The following is a 23,162-nucleotide window of genomic DNA, read 5'->3' on the forward strand; positions in this document are numbered from 1 at the left end:
TTTCGTTCGTCAAAAGAGCGTCGCCATCGTCGAGCTTACGGCGTCGTACACAAGTGGTTTCGTCATCGGCAGGTACTGTCCCGTGATAATCTTGATCAGCTCCTGACTCGCGATACCGCCGAGCACAGCTCCGACGGCGTGAATCTGCGAATCGCCGTACCGAGCGATTTCGTACGCGACGTCGTCGGCAAGCTTGTCGTTCGCCGCGCTGAGTTTGACTTCGCTCGCCTCGAACCAATCCGCCATGAACGCGCGGACGGACTCTCCATCGCGTCGAACGAATTCATCATCATCGCCATCCACGGTAGAATCGTCACCCGCGTCACGCACACCTGGGCTTCTCCCGTGTAGCGTCGTGAACTTGTCGGCCGCACGCAATCCGGCGAAGATGCATGCCGACATCGCCTTCGACGGGTCTGCGAGCGCTTGGGCTAACATCTCGCTCGTTCCAGCGGCTGGCGACGGAAACAGCTCGTCCTCCATAGACCTCCACGTCACGAATCGCACGTGTCGACAGTTTTTGCAGAAGATTTTGGCGTCGCGCTCGGGAATGAACTCTTCGGGATGCGGCGCGCCGACGTCGCGAGCGAACGCCTTGGCGCTCTCCCACACGCACGCGGCGTCTCTAGCCGCCTTGTCCGAGTACAAACGCTGCAACTCGACGTACGATTCCGTCGTGCTGGTCATATCTGGAATGCTTCCTTCCAAAGGCAAGCACCCCTCGCGATCGACGAACTCGCGCAACGCCGCGGCGAGAAACCAAAACTTGTCGCTCTCCAAAGTCAACGCGCGCGCGCGTTCGTCGCGAATGATTTCTTCCACCTCCTTCGTCACCGCCCCCGTATCGGTCCACGCGTACCGCACGTTCGCTATCGCCTCATCGAAATTCTCCTCGTCCATCCCCCGCCTCATGGACGTCAACGCATCCTTCACCGACCGCCGATCCCGCGTTCCGCACGCCGCCGCCGCGTGCGCGAGCAGCGCCACGAACGGCACGTGCTTAAACGCCGCCCCATCCAACCGATCCAAATCGCTCGTTTTCATCTCCACATACGCCCCCAACTCCCCCCACGGCTTATCCAACCGCAAATCCCACGCCGTCGACCCCTCCGGCGCGACGTTCTCCGTCGCCCATCGTTCGCTCGCGCTCGTCCGCGCTTCGCCGAACAATCCTCTCGCCCGCGTCGTCACCAGCACCGTCCCACTCTCCGCGCACGCCCGCGCCAGCGCTCTGTGATCGTGATCGCTCAATCCTCCGCCTCCCGCGACGACCGCGTCGTACCGTTCGTACCGTTCCTTCCCCCCGTTCGCCGTCGCTCGCGCGTTCGCCGTCGTCGCCGCGCCGTCGACGCCCGGATTCAGCGCCGCCAGTCTCTCCACCACCGTCTCCACCATCGTCTTCCCGCCTCGTTCGCGCGCGCCGCGCTCGACGTCTTCGCACGTCAATTCGAACGTCTCGCCCGCGCTTCGAGCGCCGCGACGCCACGCGCCGTCGTCGACCAACTCGAACGCGCGAATGCCACCGAGGATGAGATTCTTCATCGTCTCGCACGTCGCCGGCGACGCGCCGAGCGCGAGGACGCGGCATCGCGCGAGTCGACGCTGGCCCTCGGCGCCCCACAGGCGGAGCTGGCGGTCGTAGCGCGCGTCCGCGGGCGCGGGCGACGCCATCCGTCGCTCGCGGGCGTGTGCGGGACATCGCGACGCGCGCGCGCGATGTCGACGGCGCGCGCGCGAACGCCGACGGCGCGCGCGGACGCGACGACGCGACGCCGTTCGCGCGACGTCGGCGCCCGCGCGACGTCGCCGCGCGCGCCGACGCGCGACGACGGCGCGACGGCGCGACGCGACGCGCGAGGCCGCGACGCGATCGCGACCGCGCTCGCGGCGCTCGCGATGCACGCCGCGGCGGCGACGCGCGCGAGCGCGATCACGGAGAATCAGATGCTGTACCTGGAGGCGTGGCGCGCGGTGGACAAGGCGTACGTCGATAAGACGTTCAACGGGAACAATTGGTTTAAACTGCGCGAACGAGGATTGAAGACGGCGGATTTGGACGACACGGAGGCGACGTACGGGACGATACGAGAGATGCTCGGGAAACTCGGGGATCCGTTCACGCAATTTTTGGAGCCGGAAAAGTACGCGAGCGTGACGGATCGAACGATGAAGGCGGACGTGAGCGGGGTGGGCGTGGAGATGGGATTCGGCGACGACGCGAAGGTCGTGGTGGTCGCGCCGACGCCGGGAGGGCCGTCGGCGGAGGCTGGGGTGAAGGCGAAGGATTTTATCGTCGCCGTGGACGGCGCGGCGACGCGCGGGAAGAGTTTGTACGAAGTCGCGGACGAATTGCAAGGGCCGCAGGGGAGCAAGGTGACGCTGACGCTCGAACGGGATGGGAAGACTCGAGACGTCGCGGTGCAGCGAAAACGATACACCGTGGTGCCGGTGACGTCGGCGACGTGCGAGGTGAAGGGAGACAAGAAAATTGGTTACGTGAAATTGTCGGCGTTTAATCAAGTCTCAGGGGCGAAGACGAAGGAGGCGCTCGCGGCGCTGAAAGCCGACGGCGTCGACGTGTTCGTGCTCGATCTGCGCGACAACGTCGGTGGGCTGTTTCCCGGTGCTTTGGAAATCGCCAAAGCGTTCATGAATGAAGGCACGATCGTGTACATCGCCGACTCCAACGGCGAGCGCGACGTCTTCCAGGCGGATCGAACGGCGTTGGACGCCGCGACGCCGCTCAAGCTCCTCGTGAATAAAGGCACGGCGAGCGCGTCCGAGGTCTTGAGCGGCGCTTTACAAGACAACAAGCGCGCCATCGTGCTCGGCGAGCAAACGTTCGGTAAAGGCTTGATTCAAACGCTCGTCCCGCTCTCCGACGGTTCGGCGGTGAGCGTCACCGTGGCGCAGTATCGCACGCCAAACGGCACCGACATCAACAAGATAGGCATCACTCCGGACGCCCCGCTACCGCTCGACGCATCAGGCGCCGACATCGTGCCGTCGAACGCCGCTGATTTTTGCGCCTACGCTCGAGAGGCGCCAGAGTTATTCATTTCTTAAGGCGACATCCGCGCGAATTTCATCGCCCGCTCGCTCGCCGCGTCGTCGCAATAAAACCACCAGAGCCGCACACGGTGACGCGCCGCCGCGCGCCGCGATGGCCGCGCGCGCGCTCGCGCGCGCGATCGCGACGCGAAAAGGCGCGTCGCGCCTCGCGTCGCGCGCCGCGTCGACGACGGCGTCGGCGCCGGTGAAGCTGTACCGCGGTCCGCAGATGCGGCTCTTTCGCGTCCTCGTTCGGTTCAAAATCGCGCAGCTGGGCGCGATCGGCGCGCTCGCGACGCCCGCGCTCGCGGCGACGGCGGACGCGACCGCGGCGCCGTCGCTCGTCGCCGCCGCGGTCGCCGCGGGACTGGGATCGGCGGCGTGCGGCGCGGCGACGCAGTACTACGCGTCGCGGTACGTCGGCGAGCTCGCGTTGACGCGCGACGGACGCGCGCTGCGCGTCAGCACGATGGATTTCTGGGGAAATCGCGTCGACGAAGACTTCGACGTCGCGACGCGCGTGACACCGCCGCTCGCGGGGCTGACGCGCGAGGATTTAGACGCGCTCGCGTCGCGCGCCTTCGTCCCGCTCGACGTCGTCGGCGCGAGGCAGTTCGTCGTGTCGCTGCGACACGGCGAGCTCGTCGATCGCGAGAGATTATTCGACGTCTTGAGCGGCGGCGCGGCGCGCGGGTCCGAGGCGCCGCGCGCGTCGTCGTAGTCCGTGCGTGTAGATTATGTGTAGCCACTTTGCGTCGTTCGCTCGAGCCGCACATCGATGCGCGCCGTCGCCCGCGCCGTCGCGCGCGTCGCGCGAACCGCGACGCGCGGGCGGCGCGCGCGCGCGATGCCCGCGCGCGCGGACGCGTCGGCGCGTCATCGCGCGTGCGAGCGATGCCGCGGCGAGGGCGCGACGTTCGCGCTGTCGAGAGCGCAAAAAAAGCGGCGGCGACTCGAGCGGGACGACGGCGCGGCGACGCGGGAGGCGCCGGAGAAGCGCGTCGAGTGCGCGGCGTGCGAGGGCGCGGGCGTCGTCGAGGGCGCGGCGACGGCGAACGGCGCGGCGGCGCGCGTGGCGATCGTGGGCGGGGGGGTGGGGGGCGCGGCGTTGGCGTTGGCGTTGACGCAGCGCGGCGCGCGCGCGACGGTGTACGAACGAGACGAGCGCTTCGAGGCGCGAAAACAAGGGTACGGGTTGACGATGCAAAAGTATAGCGGTGGTGCGGCGCTGCGAGCGCTCGGATTGGCGTTGCGAGGCGTGGGGAGCGACGCGCACGTGAGCATGGACGCGAACGGGCGCGTGTTGGGCGAATACGGACACAGCGCTCGACGACGCGTCGGCGGCGAGGAGGACGCGGACCAAGGCGCGCGCGATGGTGGTGCCGTCGCGGAGGCGGTGAGCGATGAGAAGAGGAACGTGCACTTGCCGAGGCAAAAGTTGCGACAGTCGCTGCTGGACGCGCTCGAGCCCGGCGTCGTGCGATGGGGGAAAAGGTTGGAGCGGTACGAGGAGACTGAGGACGGCGTGACGTTGCGCTTCGACGACGGAACGAGCGAGGAGGCGGGCATTTTGGTAGGCGCGGATGGAATTTTCTCTCGCGTGCGCGCGCAGAAGCTCGGAGATGATCCGCTATCGTATTTGGGCGTGCTCGTCGTGTTGGGCATTTGTCGCGGCGTGGACGCTCCGTTGTGTAGAAATAAGGTGTTTCAAGTCGTCGATGGCGAGAATAGAATGTACGCCATGCCGTTCACGGCGTCGCCCGATGGTGACGGTTGTATTCGACCGCTGGACGAGCAGTACGAGGGTGAAGATGAACCAGGAGCGATGATGTGGCAGCTATCGTTTCCCGTCGACGAGGATCGAGCTCGAGCGCTCGCGACTGACTCGGAGGCGTTGTGGAACGAAGCGCTGCGCAGATGTGCGTCTTGGCCAGATCCCGTTCCGAGACTGCTCAATCAAACTCGGAAAGAAGACATGGCTGGCTACCCCGCGTACGACCGCGATATGACGCCTGCGGAGGTGTTGAGAGGCAAAGTCACGTCTCGCGTGACGCTCATCGGCGACGCTGCGCACCCGATGTCTCCATTCAAGGGTCAAGGCGCGAATCAGGCCCTCGTAGACGCCGTGCAACTGGCGAGATGTATCGTTCGATCACCGCAGTACATGCTTCCGGGACAGCGACGACACGGGTGCGTGTTTCCGTTCGAGAGCACGCACGAGGCGCTCGCGGCGGCGGAGCGAGCGATGTTGGCTCGAGCGAGGGGCAAAGTGGAAAAATCGCGCGATGCGGCCAAGTACTTGCACTCCAGCGCAGCGTTGGCTGAAGGTAACTGCGTGCGAGCGCATGCCGCTGAGGCGTTCGCGAGCGAGGAATAAATGCGTAGTTGCGTTGTAAAATAAATACTGTATTCATCAAACAAGAGGTACAACGGTTTGTTCGGATTTCTACATGGCCTTCGGTCGTTGATGGCCCATCTTGTGTAAATAGGAAAACATGTCGCGCGTGATGGGCAACAATCCAAAGTAGCCACCATAGCCGGTGTACGCGAGGCCAGCCTTTTTGCACTCATCCTTGATGATGGGAACCATCTTCGGGTACAGATTGTGCGCGCATCCCGGAAACAAGTGGTGCTCGATTTGCAAGTTCAAACCACCGGAAAAGAAGCTCCAGAAGCTGTTACCCCACGACGCGGACGTTTCGATTTGCCACGCACCCCAATCGTTCTTAGTGCTCTTGCTCAAGTTCATCGGGGTCAACGCCTCCAAGTTGTGGCTGACGATGAAGAACCAGCAAAGGACGAACGAGCCAAACGCGCCGTACGCGAGGAACGGCACGATGACGTTGGACAACCCGTGGATGTACGCCGGAACGCCGAGAAGTAAGCCGAAGTGCAGAACTTTACCGAGCAGGTACAGCGCGATTTCGTTCTTCATCAAGCCCTTGTACTCGACGCCGGGAGACGCTCGATCGATTAAAATGTTTTGCGCGTCACCGACTTGCGCGGCGAGCCATAAAAACGGCCACATGAGCGGCGCGTAAAACGCTTGGTACCGATGGAACCACTTCAACTCCTGCGATGGGTCAAGTCGCAACAACGGTAACGCGGTGTACACGTCTTGATCGAGATCGGCGTCGTTGCAGTACGAGTGATGGCTCACCATGTGATGATACCGCCACTCCACCGAACTCTTCCCGATCGCCACGTCGTTCCCGAGCCATCCCCAAAACTGATTCCAAAATCCACTCTTCGCCAATCCTCCGTGATTCGCCGTGTGTTGCAACCCAGTGCCGCTCCAGTACCCCGCCAGTCCCAACGCGCACCCCGTGAGCGCCGAGGGCGCGCGCCAATACGCCACCATCGCCGCGACAAACGTCAACACGACCACCCCCGCGTCCACGACGCACCCACCGCGTCCGTGTGCCTCCCTTCCAGACTTTGCTTTCATCGGTTCCACGACTTCATCTCGCACTCGGCGTTGTATCGCTCGATACACCGCCGAATCGAGCGGTTTCGGAAACGTCTCCTCCTTCCCGAACGCGCCCGCCGCGCCCTCCACCACGGGCAGCGTCTTCATGTACTTGCGCACCACCTCAGGTCGCAAGTGATGGCTCTCGATCAGGATCGTCGCGTCGCGTCCGACGCAGAGCGAGAGCAATTGCGCGCCGCCGGGATGGCGATGCTGAAACTCGGTGACGTCGTAGACGACGCCGCGATAGCGCGTGTACGCGCGCGTCGGGTCGAGCGTCGCCTCGGGAGCGGTCGTCGCGACGTCCGTCGTCGCGTTCGCGCGCTTCGACGCTCGGGAGCGCGCGGCGGAGGGCATGACGCGCGCGCGATCGTGTGGCGCGGGACGTCATCCAGTCATCTTGTTTTTTGCATTCATCCGCGCGACGCGGGACGGGCGATTCGGTTCTACGTTCGTTCTGGGCGCGACGCGGTCGAACGCGACGCGCGCGCGGATCGCGGACGGCTGAGTGATCACGCGGCGTTGGAGAGGACGTCGAGGAGCCAAGGGGAGTGCTTGGCGTCGGTCTCGAGCTCGGATTTGAGTTGTCGAGCGCGCGCGACGGCTTCGGCGGGCGTCATGCGGTCGAGAGGGACGGCGGCGAAGTCGGAGAGGAATTGGCGAGCGCGGACGACGCCGCGGGCCATGTCGTCGGATACACCGGGTTCATCGGTTCGTTGGCGCTTGGGGTCGGAGATGTCGGCGACGGCGCGCTCGGCGCCGGATTTGGAAAAGTCTTCGAGCTCGTCCGCCTTTGCGCGAGCGATTTTGAGCACTTCTTCGGGGAACCGCGCGAACTCGGCGCAGTGAATCCCGAACGACTGATCGCACGCCCCCGGCTTGATTTGGTACAACATGGTGAGCTTTCGGCTCTCCTGGTCGATGAGCGCCTCGACGTGAAAGTTGGAGACGCCACTCGGGCCTTCGAGCGCGGTGAGCTCGTGAAAGTGAGTGGCAAACAGACACGGCGCTTGAATCTCATTGACGATGTGCTCGCTTATCGCCCACGCGAGACCGAATCCGTCGTATGTACTCGTTCCGCGGCCGAGTTCATCGATGATAACGAGACTCGATGAAGTCGCGGCCTTCAAGATGGCGGCGGTTTCTAACATCTCCGCCATGAAGGTGGAAATGCCGCGGAGTTGACAGTCGCCGGCGCCGACGCGCGCGAAGATGGCATCTCGTACAGCAATCACGGCGTCGTCGCACGGCACGAAGCTTCCAACCTGCGCTAAGAGCACGCACACGCCAACTTGGCGAATAAATGTACTCTTACCGCCCATGTTTGGGCCAGTGATAATTTGAAACCAAGACTCGCCCTTCTTCATCGAGCACGTGTTGGCGATGAATCGCACGTTGTCCTGCGCTTCGACGTTTGGATGGCGCGAGTTCTCCAGGTGGATCGTATCAGACGTCTTCTCGTGCATAATCGGGCGCACGAACGGCACCGGCGCGCTGACGGCGACCTCAGCGAAAGACGCGAGGACGTCGATTTCCGCCGTCATCGCCGAAACGCTCAGAAAGATTTCGGAAAACGTCGCCGCGACGTCGACGACGCGATCGACCAAGTGTCGCTGCTTCGCGTCGTAGCTTCTGTCGAGAGATACACGCTGCTCCGAAAGACCACGAATCTTCTTGTTCGTAAACTTCGTGCCATCCTTCTTCGCTTCCAGAATCTGATAACTCACGCTGAGCTTTTTTCGCACGCTCGTTTCGTCTTTCTTCGTCAATCGCATGAACCAACCATGCATGTTGTTGTGTTCTAACTTTAATTGCTTATCGCGTTCCATGCCCAAATCATCGCTCGCATCCGCAAACGCATCACGGATTTGCTTCTCCAGTGTATCCTTCTGTTTTTGCAACTCGCCCAGCTCGGCGTCGTACGAAGCGCAAATGACGTACTCGTCGGGAATCTTGCTCAGATCCACTGCCGCTTCTAAGAGCGCCTCGAACCGGCCGAGATGACTCGGGGCGCTCAGCTTTTTGAGTTCTTCCGCATACTTCTTGCGAATGTAATCGCCATGACGTCCCTCGCACCGTTCGAGCGCCTCGGCCATGTGTGGAAGCGCCGCGCTCGCTTGGTACAATCGGCACAAATCCATGAGCGACGCCTTGCGGCGTTCGAGCTTACGAGTGATCCGTTCGATGTCCGGCAACGCTCGCAAGTGCGCACCGCGCAGGGCGTCACGAACCTCTGCATTGGTGACGAATTCGTTCACGACATCGTGTCGCGTGGCGATTTCGTTAACGTCCACGAGCGGCTGCTTCAGCCATCGCGAGAGCAAACGGCGCCCCATCGGCGTTCGGCACTTGTTCAATAAACCGTACAAACTGAAGCTGCTCGGGCCGTCAGAGCGCTCAGGGAGAACATTCAGAGCGCGCAGTGCCGAAGCATCGAGTCGCATGTACCGACCGGTGTCGTACATACTCAGCGTGCATCGACCGTGGTTGGCGCTATCCGCCAACATTTCGCTGAATCGCAAAACCGCCGCGAGACACGCTGCGGCGTGCGATTGATCAATCACCGCCCGATGCGCCTCAACGTTTCCTCGCACGAGTCGCCCCAAATCATTCTCCAAGTCTTGCGCGTCGAAATCGCGGGCCTGACGCTCCGTGGCGAGCGCACCGCATCGCGAGACGACGTCTCGCAATCGACGCCCCTCCGGCGTCTCGGTCCCTTCCTTGGGCACGACGCACTCTTTGACTCCAATCTGACATAACACGCTTTCCAGCGTGCAATACTGCTCATCATCCACGAACGCGCACGCCCCGAGCTCCCGAGTCGTCGTGTTGGCGTACGCCACGCCCACGTTCCCGTTCGCCACGCGCACCGCGCACACCACAGACGCGTCCGACATCTCGTTCGACCGAAACAGCTCATCCTCGAACGCTTGCAATTTCCCCGGCGACGCCGACTTCACGCACGTCCACGTCCCGCTCGGTTTACTCTCTTCGTAAAACTCCACGCGCGCGCCGTCACCATCGAGTAAAAGTTCGCGAAGCGCGCTCTCGAACATCGATCGGTTGAGCGCGACGCCCGGCAACGCGTCGTCGCCCGATCCCATCGTCTTGATCACGCTCGTCGTCTGCTCCGACGTCAAAAGTGGACCAAACGGTCAAACGCTTCGCGTCAGTCATCTCGCCCGCGCATCGCTCGAGCGCACCCTCGACGATCGCGCCGCCGCGCTCGTCGCCGATTTCGCGTCTCGGCGACAGCCGCGCGCCGATATTCAAAAATCACCAATCATCATCCGCGTTCTCGTCGCCTCCGCGCGCGCCCCGCGCCCCGCGCGCGCGCCGACGCGTTCGAAGATCGCACCCGCGCGCCCGCGCGCTCGCGACGCACCTTATAGAACGCCCGCGCGATGTACATCGCGTCATCGCCGTGCGCGCTGATGCAATCTTTACGATCGAAAAACCGCACCACGCGCGCCGTCTCGCTCGGAAGCCCGCGGTAAAACCGCACGAACTTGGCGCTCGCGGCGTCGTCGAGCGCGAGCGCGCCCGTCGCCGTCGCGGCGCGCGCGTCGGGTTCGTTCGACATCCGAGGGCGGCGAGGAGTGACTGCCGGCACTCGGCGACGCGCGTCGTCGATCGATGCCGCGCGCGCTCGACGCCCCGCTGCTTCGCGAGAACGGCGACGACGACGACGACGCGCGCTGCGCGTCGTGAGTCGCGCCGCGCGACGTCGCGCGCGCGAACGACGACGGATCGAGCGACTCGGAATCCGCGCGGTCGGACGAGGAATACGTTTCGAGACGCGCGCGCGCGGCGACGGGGGCGCGGAGAGTGCGTAAGGTCGCGAACGCGATGTCATCGCAGCGCGTGCTGACGGCGATGGCGGTGTTGGCGTCGGCGCCGTCGCTCGTGGGGGCGTGATGTTGGCCTTTGCTCGTCGGCTCGTTTTTCGGCGCCGCGGCGACGAGCGCAAGCGCCAAACACGAATCGCACGCGATTTCCCTGGGGATGAACGCGATGGTGACGACGCTCGCCACGGTGGCGAGCGCGAGGAAAGCGCGCGGGCGTCGGGGGAACGCGTGGCGCGTGTACGGACCGACGGCGACGACGGCGGCGAGCGTCGCGCTTCTGTGCGCCGACCCGATGCGACACGTGCTTCAGGATCACGAATTGTGGACGACGAACAGCGCGATGTATCGTCCAGGGTGCGAGCACGGCGATATTCGATGTTTGAGCGTCGTGGGGTGGGTGTTCTTGACGTGCACGTACCTCGGATTTGCGTGCTTAATAGTCGGCGCGCTTTGGAACGCCGACGCGCTCGGCAAACTCGGGCGCGAGTTCCGTCGCAGGTTGGAGGGCGATGATGCAGATTTCGAGGCGTAGACGCGAGAAATCGATGAGCGACCGGAAGGCGACGATGACGTGACGCGAGCGCGCGAATGTTGGTTCTGGACCAGCGGCGCGATCGTCGATGAAAAGTCGTCGTCTCACCGTCGTAGATATGTATGTTGTAACTTCTACCGCCTACTTTATGTGTACAAAAATGTATCTCGTGTGTCACCGGTGTAATCGAACTCATCCTACTGCCGTTGTCGTTTTTCCGGAGGCGTGGCTTCGACGAATTCGTCGTGCGCCCAGTCGTCGTTGTCATTCAAAACCGTCGTAGCCGCGTCGTTGGGTGCCTCTCGCCCCCACGGTCGACTCGGCGCGTCGACACCGCCGCCGACTTCTCGCTGCGACGCGTTCTCGCTATCAGGCACCGCGCTCCAAGGCTGACTTCCTAACGGCGCGTTTTGAAGCGGCGCCGGCGCCTCGACGCGCGGCTGCTCGCATTGGCTCGGTTCCACCGCTGACGCGTCCTCGGGAGGAAGCATGGACGCCAACACGAGTTCAGCTTCGAAATCGACGCTCGCGGGCGCGGTGGTGTGCTGCGGCTGGTTCCCGAACGCGTCGCGTTGATGAAACATTTTGAAATCCGCCGTCGGCTTCACCACCACCGGCGCGCCCGCCTGCGCGCAATAAATCGCCACATCCACGTCCGAACTCTCGCACAGTTGAACGATGCTGCGCAAATCCTTCAAATTCACCGTCACCTCCACCGGCGCCGCCGCGGTGTTTCTATAAAACAAAATCGATTCGTCGTCGCGTCTCAACGAAATGCTCGTCTGCAACGCCTGACTCAACCCCCCTCCCGGACTCAAATAACTCGACAGCGTCACGATCTTCGCCGCTCCCGCCGCGTCCCCGTCCACGCACACGTCCGATTCGATCCCGCACGTCAGCGTCACGTCCTCTCTCGCCGCGCTCGAAAAGTGCGCCAACAGCGTCAGCAGCGTCTTCGCCCTGCTCACCACCTTCGCCGGCATCGCCTCCGCGTCGATCTCCGCGTCGACGTGTTCCGCGTCCATCACCTCGTGCATCTCATACGTCTTCTTCGTGCCGCTCTTCGCGCTCGTCGTCGTCACTCGCAGTCGTCGCGCCTCTCGTCCCTCGTCGTCTTCGTCGTCCAGCGTCACGACGACGACGTCCGCGCGCGCGTGCGACCGCAGCGACGCCATCACGTGCTTCGCCAGCGCGCACGTCTGCGCGCGTCCTCCGCGCGCGGTTATCTCTCGCGCGTCGAACGCGCTCGCCCGCACGGCGACGCGCGCGAACGCCGAGCGCGCGGCGTTGACGGATTTCAGCGTCAGCGTCTCGTCGCGCGCGCTCGCGTCGATCAGCACCTCGGGACCGACGCGCGACAGGAACGCGATCGAGCGATGGAGCGCTCGCAGGGAGCCGCCGGAGACGGCGAGCTCCATCGCGGCGGCGCGGTGTGGCGCGCGGTCGGCGAGCGCGAACGACGCGAGCTGTCAAAGGACGATTTGAATTCGCGCGACAGATCGCGACGCGCGTCGTTTCCAAGGACGCGCGACGGCGCGAGAGAAGCGATCGCGCGGCGAAAGGACGCGCGATGGCGCGCGGGACGCGCGCGACGGCGACGCGAGGGACGATGGTCGACGAGACGCGCGCGAAACTGCGCGGTGTCAAAGACGCGTCGATGAAACGCGCGAAACCGGCGATCGAACGCGCGAGGACGACGACGAAGCGCGCGGTTGAGATGGTTAAAACCTTGGACGTCGGCGCGCGCGCGCGACGGGCGCTGGGCGCGGACGCGCGGGTCGCGATTGGATATTGCGTCGTCGGGATGTTGGCGGCGGCGGCGACGGCGCGAGGCGTCGTCGGAGGGTCGGCGAAGATGAACGCGCTCGCCGCCGCGTTGGCGAGGTGCGTCGTCGAGACAAAAATTGGCGCGCATCGAGGTCTGGCGTTCGTCGATCGGTACTTTGTGGTTTTGGTGAAGCATTTGAGCGAGCGCGCCGGGGCGTTGCGAACGACGTCGCCGAGCGAAGCCAAGGCGAAGGCGATGCTGGATGTCATCATCGCTTTCGCGTCCTCGGGGGCGGCTGCGATGCACGTGAAGATGATTTTGATCACCATTGCGTTTTCTGCCATCGCGCGCGTGGTTTTTTACAGGTCAACGCGTCGACGCGAGGTCAAGGTGGTGCTCGTCACGGGCGGGAGCGGCGGACTCGGTTCGCTGCTACTGGAGGGCATTCGCACCGAGTTCCCGAACGCCATCGTGTACGGAACCTCGCGCGCTGGTGCGAGTAGCAAGAAACTCGGTCGCCAATCGAGCGGATTCTTTGGTATCGGGACGCCATCAAAGGAAGAGATCGCGAAGAAGAACGACCCGTCAGTGCCGCTCGGCGCCGAACTCGACAACGAGGAAAACGTCGTCTCGCACCCGCTGTTAACGATGGATCTCACCAAAGAAGATTCTATTGCCCAATGCATTGCGTCCATCGTCGAGAGACACGGAAAAATTGACGTCTTGATCAACAACGCGGGCGTGTGCCTTTGCTCGTGGGCGAAACAAACGCCGCGCGACGACGCCGAGATGATTATGCAAACCAATTTCCTCGGCGCCGTGAGCGTTATTCGTCACGCGATGCCACATCTGAGCCAAGGCGCGAACATCATTAACGTCGGCTCCATCGCCGGTCGAATCGGTATTCCGTTTCAGTCCATGTATAGCGCTTCCAAAGCGGCGCTGATGGTGTACACGGACGCGCTTCGCATGGAAACAAAGGGCTCGGGCGTGCGCGTCAGCTTGATCGAGCCCGGCGATTTAAGATTACAAAAAGGCGCAGCGAGCGTGGTCAAATCGAGCGGGTTCGAGTCCGATCCCGTCGCTGATCGTGCGGAAAAAATCATGCGCGCCGAAGAGGCGGCAGGAACGAACCCCATCAAGGTTGTCAAAGCCGTCGTTAGCGCGATTAAATCATCCGCGCCCAAGAACCGATATTACATCGGTCCTGACGCGTGGCTTGTCGAGGCGTTGAGTCGGGCGTGCTCATACTCGGCAAGGGAGTACTTTCTCGCGTCGCACTACAGAGTGCCGCCGCGGGATAGAGCTTGGATTCGCGTCTGACGCGGGGATAGAAGCAATCAATATTAAATCTCAAATACGTCATTCCAGTCACTGTGAGAATGATTCGCGCTCCGCTAAAAATTTAGGCACTTTCTTAGCCTTCTGCCGTCGCACCATGCCCGGTTTGACTGTCTTGCGGATCTTGTTCATAGCGAGCTTGCTGAGCTCGGCTTCAGAAAGCTGAGGCTGCAAGCCCACGTCGCCGGCTTGGCCGCCGAGTTGCCCGCTCATTTTTTGCATTTGGGTACGCATACCTCCAAACATCATGATGAGTTGTGCTAAGTCCGCTTCGGTGCGGCCGCTACCTTTGACTATGCGTTGACGGCGGGAATCCGCAGTCGTGCTGGCGACGAGCATGTCTGGGTACTGTCGTTCCTCCTTGGTCATCGAGTTGATCAAGCTCTTCGCGATGGTCATGCTCTTCCCCGCCGCTTCCATGTCGGCCTCGCTCAGCTTGGCGGTGCCCGGCATCATTTGCATGATTTGCTTCATCCCACCCATGTTGTTCATCATCTCAAGCTGGCCAACAAAGTCGTTGAAATCAAACGTCGCGCTCATAATCTTCTGCTTGATTTTCTCCGCCTCTTCCTCCTTCACGCCCGCCTGCACTTTTTCGACGAGACTGACGATGTCACCCATGCCCAAGATGCGGCTAGTCATGCGCTCAGGGTAAAACGGCTCGAGGGCGTCCATCTTTTCGCCCACGCCCGTGAATTTGATCGGCTTACCCGAGACTTCTCGTACGCTCAACGCAGCGCCGCCTCGTGTGTCGCCATCCATCTTAGTGAGAATGGCTCCGGTGATTTCAACCGCTTCGTTGAACGACGCCGTGAGCGTCGCCGCTTCTTGACCAGTCATCGCATCGACGACGAGCAAGGTTTCATCCGCCGAAGTCGCCTCTTTCGTCGCCTTGAGCTCACCCATGAGCTTTTCGTCGATGTTCAATCGACCCGCCGTGTCCACAATGACGACGTCTATGTCCTCATCCTTCGCCTTGCGCACGCCTCTCGCGGCGATCTCCGGCGGGTTGCCATCGACACCCATATCGAAAACGGGCACGCCGATTTGCTTCCCGAGCGTTTTCAACTGATCGATCGCCGCCGGTCGATACACGTCCGTCGCGACGAGCAACACGCTCTTCCCTTGCTTGCGCAACGCCAACGACAACTTCCCACACGCCGTCGTCTTCCCGACCCCTTGCAAACCAGCCATCAAAACCACCGTAGGCTCTCCATCGTCCCTGAACTTGATCCCTTCCGCTCCGACGCCACCCATGAGCTCGCAAAGCTCATCCGCCACGCACTTGACCAACATTTGCCCCGGTTCCACGCCCTTCGTCACCTTCATTCCCACCGCCTTCTCCTCGCACCGCGCGATGAACCGCCGCACCACGGGCAGCGACACATCAGCCTCTAAAAGCGCGCGTCGCACATCCTTAAGCGGCGCCTTGACGTTATCCGCGTTCAAATCCTTCTCGCCCTGCAAGCGCGCCCACGCCTTATCCAGCTTGTCCGACATTCCCGCGAACGCATCCGCGCGCGTCATCACCGCGCGACGCCCCCCGCGCGCGCGCACCGCGCCTCGGTCGTTCCGCATCGCCCGCGCGCCTCCTCGCGCCGCGAACGTCGACGCCCGCGCGCGCATCGTCGCCGTCGTCACCTCGCGTCTCGTCCCCATCGCGCGCGCCGCGCTCGCCGCCGCCGTCGCCATCGTCGCGCGCGCGGCCCCGCGACGCGCGCGCGCGTCGGCGAACCTCGCGCTCGCGCGTCGCGCGCCCTCGCCGCGCGCGCGCCGCCGTCGACGCGACGCGACGCGACGCGAACTCGCGCGCGCGACGCCGAGGTTTTCGCGCCACCTCGACCGGGTCGCGAACCCGGGTCGCGCGCGCGCGGCGACCCTCGCGCGATCGATCGACCGCGCGCGGTCGATCGACGGCGCGATCGATCGATCGCGCGACCGCGCGCGCGGCGGCACACGCGCGCGCGATGCCGACCGACGGCGATGGCGGCGCGCGCGACGGCGACGACGACGTCGTCGAGCGCGTGGAGTCGCTCGCGCGCGCGGGCGCGGACGCGGACGCGCTGGCGAGCGGTGCGCGGCGCTCGATTCGACGCGCGCGCGGCGCGCATTCGCGACGACGAGACGCGACCGACGCGACGACTGACGACGACGACGACGACGCGACGCGCGCAGCGACGACGTGGTTGCGAAGAGAGATGATGCGCTCGCCCGAGCGCGCGGATTTCGTGGTCAAGGTGCGCGACGCGACGCGACGAGACGCGCGAAGGCGCGCGTGTCGGTTCGTTCGGAACCGACCGGCGGCTGCCGCGAACGCGAACGCGGACTGACGCGAAGAACGCGAGCGTGAACGATCCGCAGACGTATCTCGCGCGTTCGCCGGATTTTGCGGACGTGCTGACGATATGGGACTCGTATCACGCGAATCACGCGCAAAAGGTGTGCGCGCCTCTGCTCGCGATGTGCGGAACGATGATGACGCGAGGAAGGGACGACGCGGGCGAGGGGACGTCGACGAGGGAGCGGTTAGCGTTGGATTCCCTCGCGCGGGCGATCATGACGAGGAGGATGCGGCACGTGTACGGGCATTTAGGAAGTGGGGTTCGAGTGCGAGTGAATGCGGCTTTGATTTTACTCGCGGCGATCGTCGGGAGAGGGAAGCGGAACGCCGCGGAGTTGTTTCGTACGTTTGATTTTTCGCTCGCGGCGTTGCCTAAGATTGCGTCGCCGCCGCGAGAGGTGCGAGATGGTGGTGTTTCGTCGAAACGTAAGAAGGAGCCGAGTGATGTTCTCGCGGGATCGACGCGAAGGGCGTTTTGTGAGTTCGTACTTGCGTTTTTCTCCACAAAGGATCGCGCGTTGCTGCGTCCGGTGCTAGCGCAGCGCGTGTTGTTTGGAAACGTGGCGCGCTTCGCGGCTGGTGATGAGGCAGAAATGCAGTTCAGAATGTTAGAAGTCATGAAAGAGGACGTGATGGCGAGTGATAGTGGTATACCCGCGCGGCTTCGCGCGGCTTTGTTTGGAGACGTCACCCTTGAACAGCTCGCCACCATCGCGGGGCAGAGCGAAGACGAGGAATCGACGTCAGGACGAGTTGCGGCGATGGCGACGAGAGTGCTTTCGGAGCTTTTCACGGATCCGGCACACGGGTTAGTGCCCGACGGATCGACGACATCGTCGAAAAAGTGCGCCTCAGTTGTTCGACTCCTACAAAAGCTTCGACCGATTGAATGCGACGCGCACTTGAAGATTCTTCTCCTCGCGTGCGAGACGCATCCATTGCTCGCGACGATGTATTTGCCGGGAGCGAAGTACACTTTAGAGCCACGCCTGTCCGCGCATTGGCTCAACAGCGCGAGTCTACTTGGAAGAATAGCCGTCGCCGCAGGTAAAGATGCAGCATCTTCGGCGGCGGCGGCTCGACTCGAAGCCTCAAGCGTCGTCGGTGAGAGCGAAGGCTCGGCGTTTATCAAAGCCGTTCTACCACCAGGTGTGAGTAAACAGACCTTGTCAAAAGGTTTAGCGCACAGCTCGCCGATCATTAGGCACGGCTCGCTGTGTTTATTAGTTCAAGTGACGCGAGCAGTCGCCGCGCGGCTGACGCACTTGGACGCCGCCATCGTAGACGCTCGAAACAGTGGAAGCGATCAGATATGGCGAGTAGAAGAGTTAGCGTCGTACGCACGATTAGCCGCGACGACATACTTACCGGAAATTCAGTCCATAATGACTGCGTACACGGCGAGCAAGGGGTTGAGTACGTCCGAAAAGGAAGCCACGGCGGCGTTGCTCGCGCGATGCCACGCCCTCAACGCAATGGCGACGCAGATAAGCGTCATTCCCGAGACGCTCGTGGACGCGAAGGTCGATGTGAACAAATTACTGCCTACAAATGATCCCACAAGCTTGGCACCGGCAGAGCTTGCGGCTGTCGTGCGCGTGCTTTGCTCCGCTAGGGGCTTGAAGGAGGCGGCGGGCGATGACGTGTCGACGACGACGACGTTGATCCAGGAATCAGGCGTCAATCAGGGACACCTGCTATCTGTTTTGCGCGTCGTGATTTTTGCCACATCGCCTGATGCTCGTGCGTCAGCAAGACGTCTTGCGAAGCATTACTTGGTGACTTCAGGAGCGTTGGACGGTCGCACTGCGGAAGCCGACGTGTGGATTGATAAACTAACGTCTTTCAAGGTCGATGGCTTTGAATACTCTCGCGATGTTTTGATGTCATGCACCGAGTTTTTGGCGGAAGCCACGACTGCGGCGGCGCGACGACGATTTAAGCACGACTCGGTGATACAAACCGCGTTAAAGGAAACGAAAGATAACCGCCCTGAGCGGTACGTCGTGGAAGATTTGTCCGACGATTACCTCAACGCCGCGACGCTTTCAGTGAGTGCGCTCGCCGTGACAGCGTGCGAGAGCATCGTCAAAGTGCTTAAAAGTGAAAAACGTGATAGCGCGTTTAAGCTTTCCGTCAGTGCGTACGCGGCATCCGCATTGATGAGCATCGTACAGACGAGCTTTGATCCTTGGGCGCTCGCGTCAATTGCACTTGAAGCCATCAGTGATGAAGTAGCTGGAGCGTACGTGGCAATGGGGTCGCTTCGCGAGTTTTTGTGCAACTGTACGAGCGAGACAGTCGAGCAACAATTGGTCCCTCGCTCCGGTTCCGTTCCACGAGGAAAACGCCCGAATGAGTGGTCAATCAGCGAACTGTCTGAAGCGCTCGGACATTTGGCGTCGCTTTCTCCGGAGGATCGAGGACTGGTGCTTTTCTGCGCGCATGCCCATATTCCAACGATTGGATTTATCAGCGCAGAATTAGCCTGTCTAACTCTCTACGGCACGGTGAATACGGTCGACGAAAACGTTGAACTGACGACGGCGCTCGTTAACAGCCTTGCGGCAGCCGACGTAATCGCGGCGTGCGCGTCTGGACCACGTCCCGTGTTGGGTATGAGTATGACTCACGCTTCGCCGGCGTACGAGCTTTGTTCGCGTGCGATCGCGATGTGCCCGTTGCGTGAGGTTGTCCGCACCTCTCGCGCGCTCGTCTTTTGGTGCAAATGGAACCACGCGCGCGGCGACGCCAAGACAACGTCGCGACTTATCGAGCTCTGTAAAGTCGTGCTCAGTCGTGCGCGACAAGAATGTCATGACCTACTACGCGAAGTTCAAGTCGTGTTGCTCGCAACGACAGCAATGTACGCCATTTTAGACGATTCAACAAGTTCCGCCGTGTCGGATCTCGTAATGTTTGGCGCTGCTCTCGCGTGTGATGGCAAAGGCGAACTCTACCGGCCTTACGTCCTGCGTTCGGTGGAGAGTTTGACGTCCACAATAAACGCGAAGTTCCAAAAAGTGTCCAAAATCGGTTCCCTGAACGTTTCACTGGTAGCTTTGGCATCGAACGAACAAAAGTTGAGCCTTTTGGAGATGAGCGAAGCGAATTCAATGCCGGAAGTGGCCGTTCTAATTGCCGAAGCCGTCGTGGACGCGCCGAGTTCGAGCTCGCCTGTGCGAATGCACGCTGTTCGTTTTGCCGTTCGCATCGCGTTGAGCGAAGCCTCGACTGATTCTCTCGTAAGAACGTCGTGTCGAGTAGCAAAAGCTGCGATCGACTCACTGCACGCGCTCGAATCAAGAGAAGTACTCTCTGGAAGGGCACCGGACTTTGCCGCGGTGCCGGAGGCTTTGGATTTGGTTCAGAGCGTTGTGAATGATCACAGCTCGGAGGCCAGAGTGCAATTGGCGGCCTCGTTTTTAGCGCACTCGGAGTCGCTTGCGTCATGGTATCTCACAGACGTATCCACGAAGAGCTTATCACACGATGATCTGTTCAAACTGTTGCCGCTGAGCGAACGAGCGATGTGCTGGAACGCGCTCTACCACACTACGCCGAATGCCGAAGACTTGGCGACGGAGTACCGAAATCTCCTCATCGACGCGTGCTTCGAGGATGGTGACGTCATATCATCGTCCATATCCAACCACGCCGTCGGAACACTGGTCTCATGCTTGCAAATCGCACCCTTCAGTGCTGATTCGTCTGAGTACGAGCGCTTCGTCGAACGCGCAACACCGCCACAGGGCTGGACCCGCGAAAGCGACATCGAAATCATTCGCGCGCAGATTGCCGTGAGGGTCTTTGTCGAGAGCGATGCACTCGACGAAAAGCTCAGGCTCGTGACATGTCTGCTCCAATCTCTTGCGGCTTTGACACCTACCAACAAAATGATCAAGCGCGACGCTTCGGCGGAAAAATACCTCGCCGAATCCTTAACCAGAGCGCTGGATGAGATTCAACGACGACCGCTCTCGAGTCCGAGCGCGCCCGTTTTGAATCGGCTCGTAAATGCGTGCGAAGCGTTCATTTTGCAGTCTATCGCGCATAGGTTCCGCTCGCATCGACGATTTGGCGTCATCGGGCGAATTGGTGCCGTGTTAAACGAGCTCCAGTCGATCAGGACGCAAACGCACCTCGGCATGCAAACGCTCGCCGAGGGTGTCGTTTCGCAAATCGTCGCGCATCCCCTGTTCACGCGCGTTCTCACAACCGGGTCGAGTGATGACGATGCGACGTTACCCGCAAATGTTCGCGATATGCCAATCACCGTTAAGTCGATTATCGAAGTCGTCGAGGATACGTCAGCGTTTGAAACCGGCGCGGTGGCGTCAAACTCGAGTGAGTTGAAACTGGAATTGTTGCGCGTTTTGAACTCTTTCTGGAAATTACAAGATGCGAATGGGGCAAACGAGACGATCGCGTGCAGAAAGTGGCGCGCTGAACGAGCGAACACACTCATAACGCTCGCTTCGGGATACGGCGCGACGATGAGCGAAACCGATCGCGTCGCGCAAGACTTGATGCTCGCCATCGACGCGAGCACGGGCGGCGGCGCGTTGCGGTCGCTCGGATACCTCTGGGGCGAGTCAGTGACGCACTTCGTGAAAGCGACGATCGCAATTCGCAGAAATGAAAACGAAAGCTACGACGTCGAAGATTTGCTTTACTCCGAGCCGTCTCCAGCGCTTGTGGCGTCCGCTATTCGAGAGGGTTCGCCGCCCGATGCGCGCCGCGCGGCGGCGACGGCTAATCGCTACCCTGTGACGCGATCAACGCCACCTTCAACGGCCATGGTGTCGGATGAAACACTCGATGAGTGCGTTTCTTTTGGATACGACCCTTCGTGGGTCCTTCCTTTTGCCCTGCGCTCGCTCATGACGGATGCCATGGATCCGCGCGAGGCGATCGCGTGGGGACTCGCCCCGCTAGCGGCGGCCGCGCTTTCATCTCACGATGAAGCCACGCGCCGAGTGGCGTACGCTATCCTATCGACGTTGGAGCATCGGGTTAGTGATCCAATGATGTCGTTCCGCGAGCGAACTCAAGTGTTGGCGTGCCTGAGCGCGATACGAAACGCGACGAGCGAGGCGTTGATTCGTTGGCCCTCGCCGAGCGCCGTGCTCACGGCTGAGTGCATGATTTCGTGTTTGTACCCCGAACTTGATACCTTCTTACCGCTTCAGAGGCAACTCAACAAGCGCGCGGCGCTCGATCTCGACGGTCTTCCCATGTTTCTTCCCATGCTGAACAGCGGTGATGTTGACGCCAGACAGCACCGTTTTTGGATCCTTCGCTTGCTCCGAGCGTCGTTGAAGGATGACGTCGACGCCACGATGTTTCGTAAAACTTTCGCCTTGGAGGTGGTGATGAGTCATTACAGCACGACCTTAGCGGAGCCTTTCGTGCGGTTCCTCATGCTTGATCTCATCTCGCGCGCGTGCGCCGTGCAATTTGCCGCCCGACCTCTCGTCGAAGGCGGCGGTTTGATCGCTTGGTTGGCCTCTGTGGCGCGCGCGGCGTGCGTCGACGATGAGCACGGGATTCGTTCCGGTGAATCCTCCAACTTGCGAGCGGCAACGGCAAGAAAAGCCGTTGAAGCACTTGTGGCGCTGATCCGCCAGAAAGGTTCGATTTATCTCGGTCCGACGGGTACGGCGGCGGATTATTTGTCGGCGTTGCAAACAATTCGCGGCGCCCTCTTGCGCGGCGACGCCCCGTCACACGCCGAAATCGCCAGTCGTCGCGCGGCACTCGGACCGTACTTGAAGCTTCACATAGAAATTGCGGAGCGATTACGCCGGCGCATCGCTGAAGTCGGCGATCCCGTGGAAATCGCCCGTTTGTGTCGCGCGGCGGATGAGGCGCCTAACGCGGCGGCGCTCCGAGACGACATGTTCAGAGTCGTCGTGACTTCCGAAGGCGGTGGTCAGTACGCCAAGCGGTGCACGCGCGAGACTTCTCGCGCACTCGCAGATGCAGTAACTTTTTCTGCTTCTTGGGCCGCCGCACACGCCGCCGATGTATCTGAGCGCGTGTCCAAACGCGCCGGCGAGGACGCCTTCGAGGCGACGGCGCGTTGGTGCGCCAGCGCGCTCGCGAATGGGGGCGCTTCGTTCGTCAACGCGCTCATGAGCGCGCACGAGTGCGGTGGTGTCGTGCGATTTGCCAACATCATGACGGCGTGCGAACGCGCGTCGTGCGACGCCGCGCGTCGCGAGTTGCGACTCCCTTGCTTAGCCGCGCGGCTGTATCTCTTGCGCGCGGCGCAAGCCTTCGCCGACGAGTCGACGTCTGAAGCCGACGCCGCGATGAAGCGCGCGATCGCTGACGATAAAACCGACGACTTTGTCGCCGGAGGCGCGCTCGATCGCGCCGTCGCCGCGACCGCCGCGGGAGACGCGACTGCGTTCGTCTTCGCGACGGCGCGTCTTCGCGCCGCCTTCGCAGGGGTGGGTTTCGCGCGCGCGCGCGACGACGCGAACGACGAAAACCAGCCGTCAAAGAAGAAACCCAAGAAGTCACGGGTGGCGTTGCGATGAAGAACCATCGCGCGCGCGGATCGCGGGTGTATCCGAGGAATTATCGCAGTATGTAGCATTAGTAGCCGCGGGACGCGCGAGTCCGGTCCTCGGTCGATTGTACAGTATTGTATTGTATTTCTACGTAAACCACCTTCGCCGCCGTCGTCTGTGTGATTGGTGAAGACCTCGCGATCTTTTACAATGTTGTTCAAAGGAATTGAATGCTAATAGTTTGCTCTGGCTGATATTGGCTAAGAAGACGAGCGCGCATCGCCGCGAGCG

At 61.9% G+C, this 23,162-nt stretch overlaps 10 protein-coding genes across 10 annotated transcripts; 5 read left to right on the forward strand and 5 right to left on the reverse strand.

Moving 5' to 3' along the window:
• Nucleotides 1-9: 9 nt before the first annotated feature.
• OSTLU_13599 (predicted protein) lies at nucleotides 10-1,671 on the reverse strand (the record flags this gene model as incomplete). Its single annotated transcript, XM_001415705.1, has 1 exon — nucleotides 10-1,671. The coding sequence occupies one exon, from the start codon at nucleotides 1,669-1,671 to the stop codon at nucleotides 10-12; it is 1,662 nt and encodes a 553-aa protein (XP_001415742.1).
• A 225-nt stretch (nucleotides 1,672-1,896) lies between these two features.
• On the forward strand, nucleotides 1,897-3,066 carry OSTLU_13600 (predicted protein; the record flags this gene model as incomplete). The annotated part of the gene is made up of 1 exon (XM_001415363.1): nucleotides 1,897-3,066. One exon carries the CDS (start codon nucleotides 1,897-1,899, stop codon nucleotides 3,064-3,066), a length of 1,170 nt encoding a protein of 389 aa, XP_001415400.1.
• An 832-nt stretch (nucleotides 3,067-3,898) lies between these two features.
• On the forward strand, nucleotides 3,899-5,428 carry OSTLU_92063 (predicted protein; the record flags this gene model as incomplete). The annotated part of the gene is made up of 1 exon (XM_001415364.1): nucleotides 3,899-5,428. The coding sequence occupies one exon, from the start codon at nucleotides 3,899-3,901 to the stop codon at nucleotides 5,426-5,428; it is 1,530 nt and encodes a 509-aa protein (XP_001415401.1).
• Nucleotides 5,429-5,471: 43 nt separating this feature from the next.
• OSTLU_28687 (predicted protein) lies at nucleotides 5,472-6,880 on the reverse strand. Its single transcript, XM_001415706.1, has one exon. The coding sequence runs from the start codon at nucleotides 6,875-6,877 to the stop codon at nucleotides 5,498-5,500; it is 1,380 nt and encodes a 459-aa protein (XP_001415743.1). The 5' UTR covers nucleotides 6,878-6,880; the 3' UTR covers nucleotides 5,472-5,497.
• A 97-nt stretch (nucleotides 6,881-6,977) lies between these two features.
• On the reverse strand, nucleotides 6,978-10,103 carry OSTLU_28688 (predicted protein; the record flags this gene model as incomplete). Its single annotated transcript, XM_001415707.1, has 2 exons — nucleotides 6,978-9,645; nucleotides 9,906-10,103. The coding sequence occupies 2 exons, from the start codon at nucleotides 10,101-10,103 to the stop codon at nucleotides 7,033-7,035; spliced, it is 2,811 nt and encodes a 936-aa protein (XP_001415744.1). The 3' UTR covers nucleotides 6,978-7,032.
• A 431-nt stretch (nucleotides 10,104-10,534) lies between these two features.
• Nucleotides 10,535-10,900, forward strand: OSTLU_13604 (predicted protein; the record flags this gene model as incomplete). Its single annotated transcript, XM_001415365.1, has 1 exon — nucleotides 10,535-10,900. The coding sequence occupies one exon, from the start codon at nucleotides 10,535-10,537 to the stop codon at nucleotides 10,898-10,900; it is 366 nt and encodes a 121-aa protein (XP_001415402.1).
• Nucleotides 10,901-11,097: 197 nt separating this feature from the next.
• Nucleotides 11,098-12,318, reverse strand: OSTLU_13605 (predicted protein; the record flags this gene model as incomplete). The annotated part of the gene is made up of 1 exon (XM_001415708.1): nucleotides 11,098-12,318. The coding sequence occupies one exon, from the start codon at nucleotides 12,316-12,318 to the stop codon at nucleotides 11,098-11,100; it is 1,221 nt and encodes a 406-aa protein (XP_001415745.1).
• Nucleotides 12,319-13,307: 989 nt separating this feature from the next.
• On the forward strand, nucleotides 13,308-13,724 carry OSTLU_7333 (predicted protein; the record flags this gene model as incomplete). Its single annotated transcript, XM_001415366.1, has 1 exon — nucleotides 13,308-13,724. A coding segment is annotated over one exon (417 nt), but the record flags the coding sequence as incomplete, so codon positions are not given.
• Nucleotides 13,725-14,039: 315 nt separating this feature from the next.
• On the reverse strand, nucleotides 14,040-15,536 carry OSTLU_39979 (IISP family transporter: signal recognition particle protein (SRP54); the record flags this gene model as incomplete). The annotated part of the gene is made up of 1 exon (XM_001415709.1): nucleotides 14,040-15,536. The coding sequence occupies one exon, from the start codon at nucleotides 15,534-15,536 to the stop codon at nucleotides 14,040-14,042; it is 1,497 nt and encodes a 498-aa protein (XP_001415746.1).
• Nucleotides 15,537-16,469: 933 nt separating this feature from the next.
• On the forward strand, nucleotides 16,470-22,898 carry OSTLU_13608 (predicted protein; the record flags this gene model as incomplete). The annotated part of the gene is made up of 1 exon (XM_001415367.1): nucleotides 16,470-22,898. One exon carries the CDS (start codon nucleotides 16,470-16,472, stop codon nucleotides 22,896-22,898), a length of 6,429 nt encoding a protein of 2,142 aa, XP_001415404.1.
• Nucleotides 22,899-23,162: the final 264 nt, after the last annotated feature.

The sequence above is a fragment of the Ostreococcus lucimarinus genome, chromosome 1 (assembly GCF_000092065.1).
Source record: "Ostreococcus lucimarinus CCE9901 chromosome 1, complete sequence".
Classification (NCBI taxonomy): domain Eukaryota; kingdom Viridiplantae; phylum Chlorophyta; class Mamiellophyceae; order Mamiellales; family Bathycoccaceae; genus Ostreococcus; species Ostreococcus sp. 'lucimarinus'.

What these genes read in the sequence shown, in the direction of transcription:
- OSTLU_28687 (XM_001415706.1), bottom strand. Translation starts at nt 6,877, where the DNA reads ATGCCCTCCGCCGCGCGCTCCCGAGCGTCGAAGCGCGCGAACGCGACG.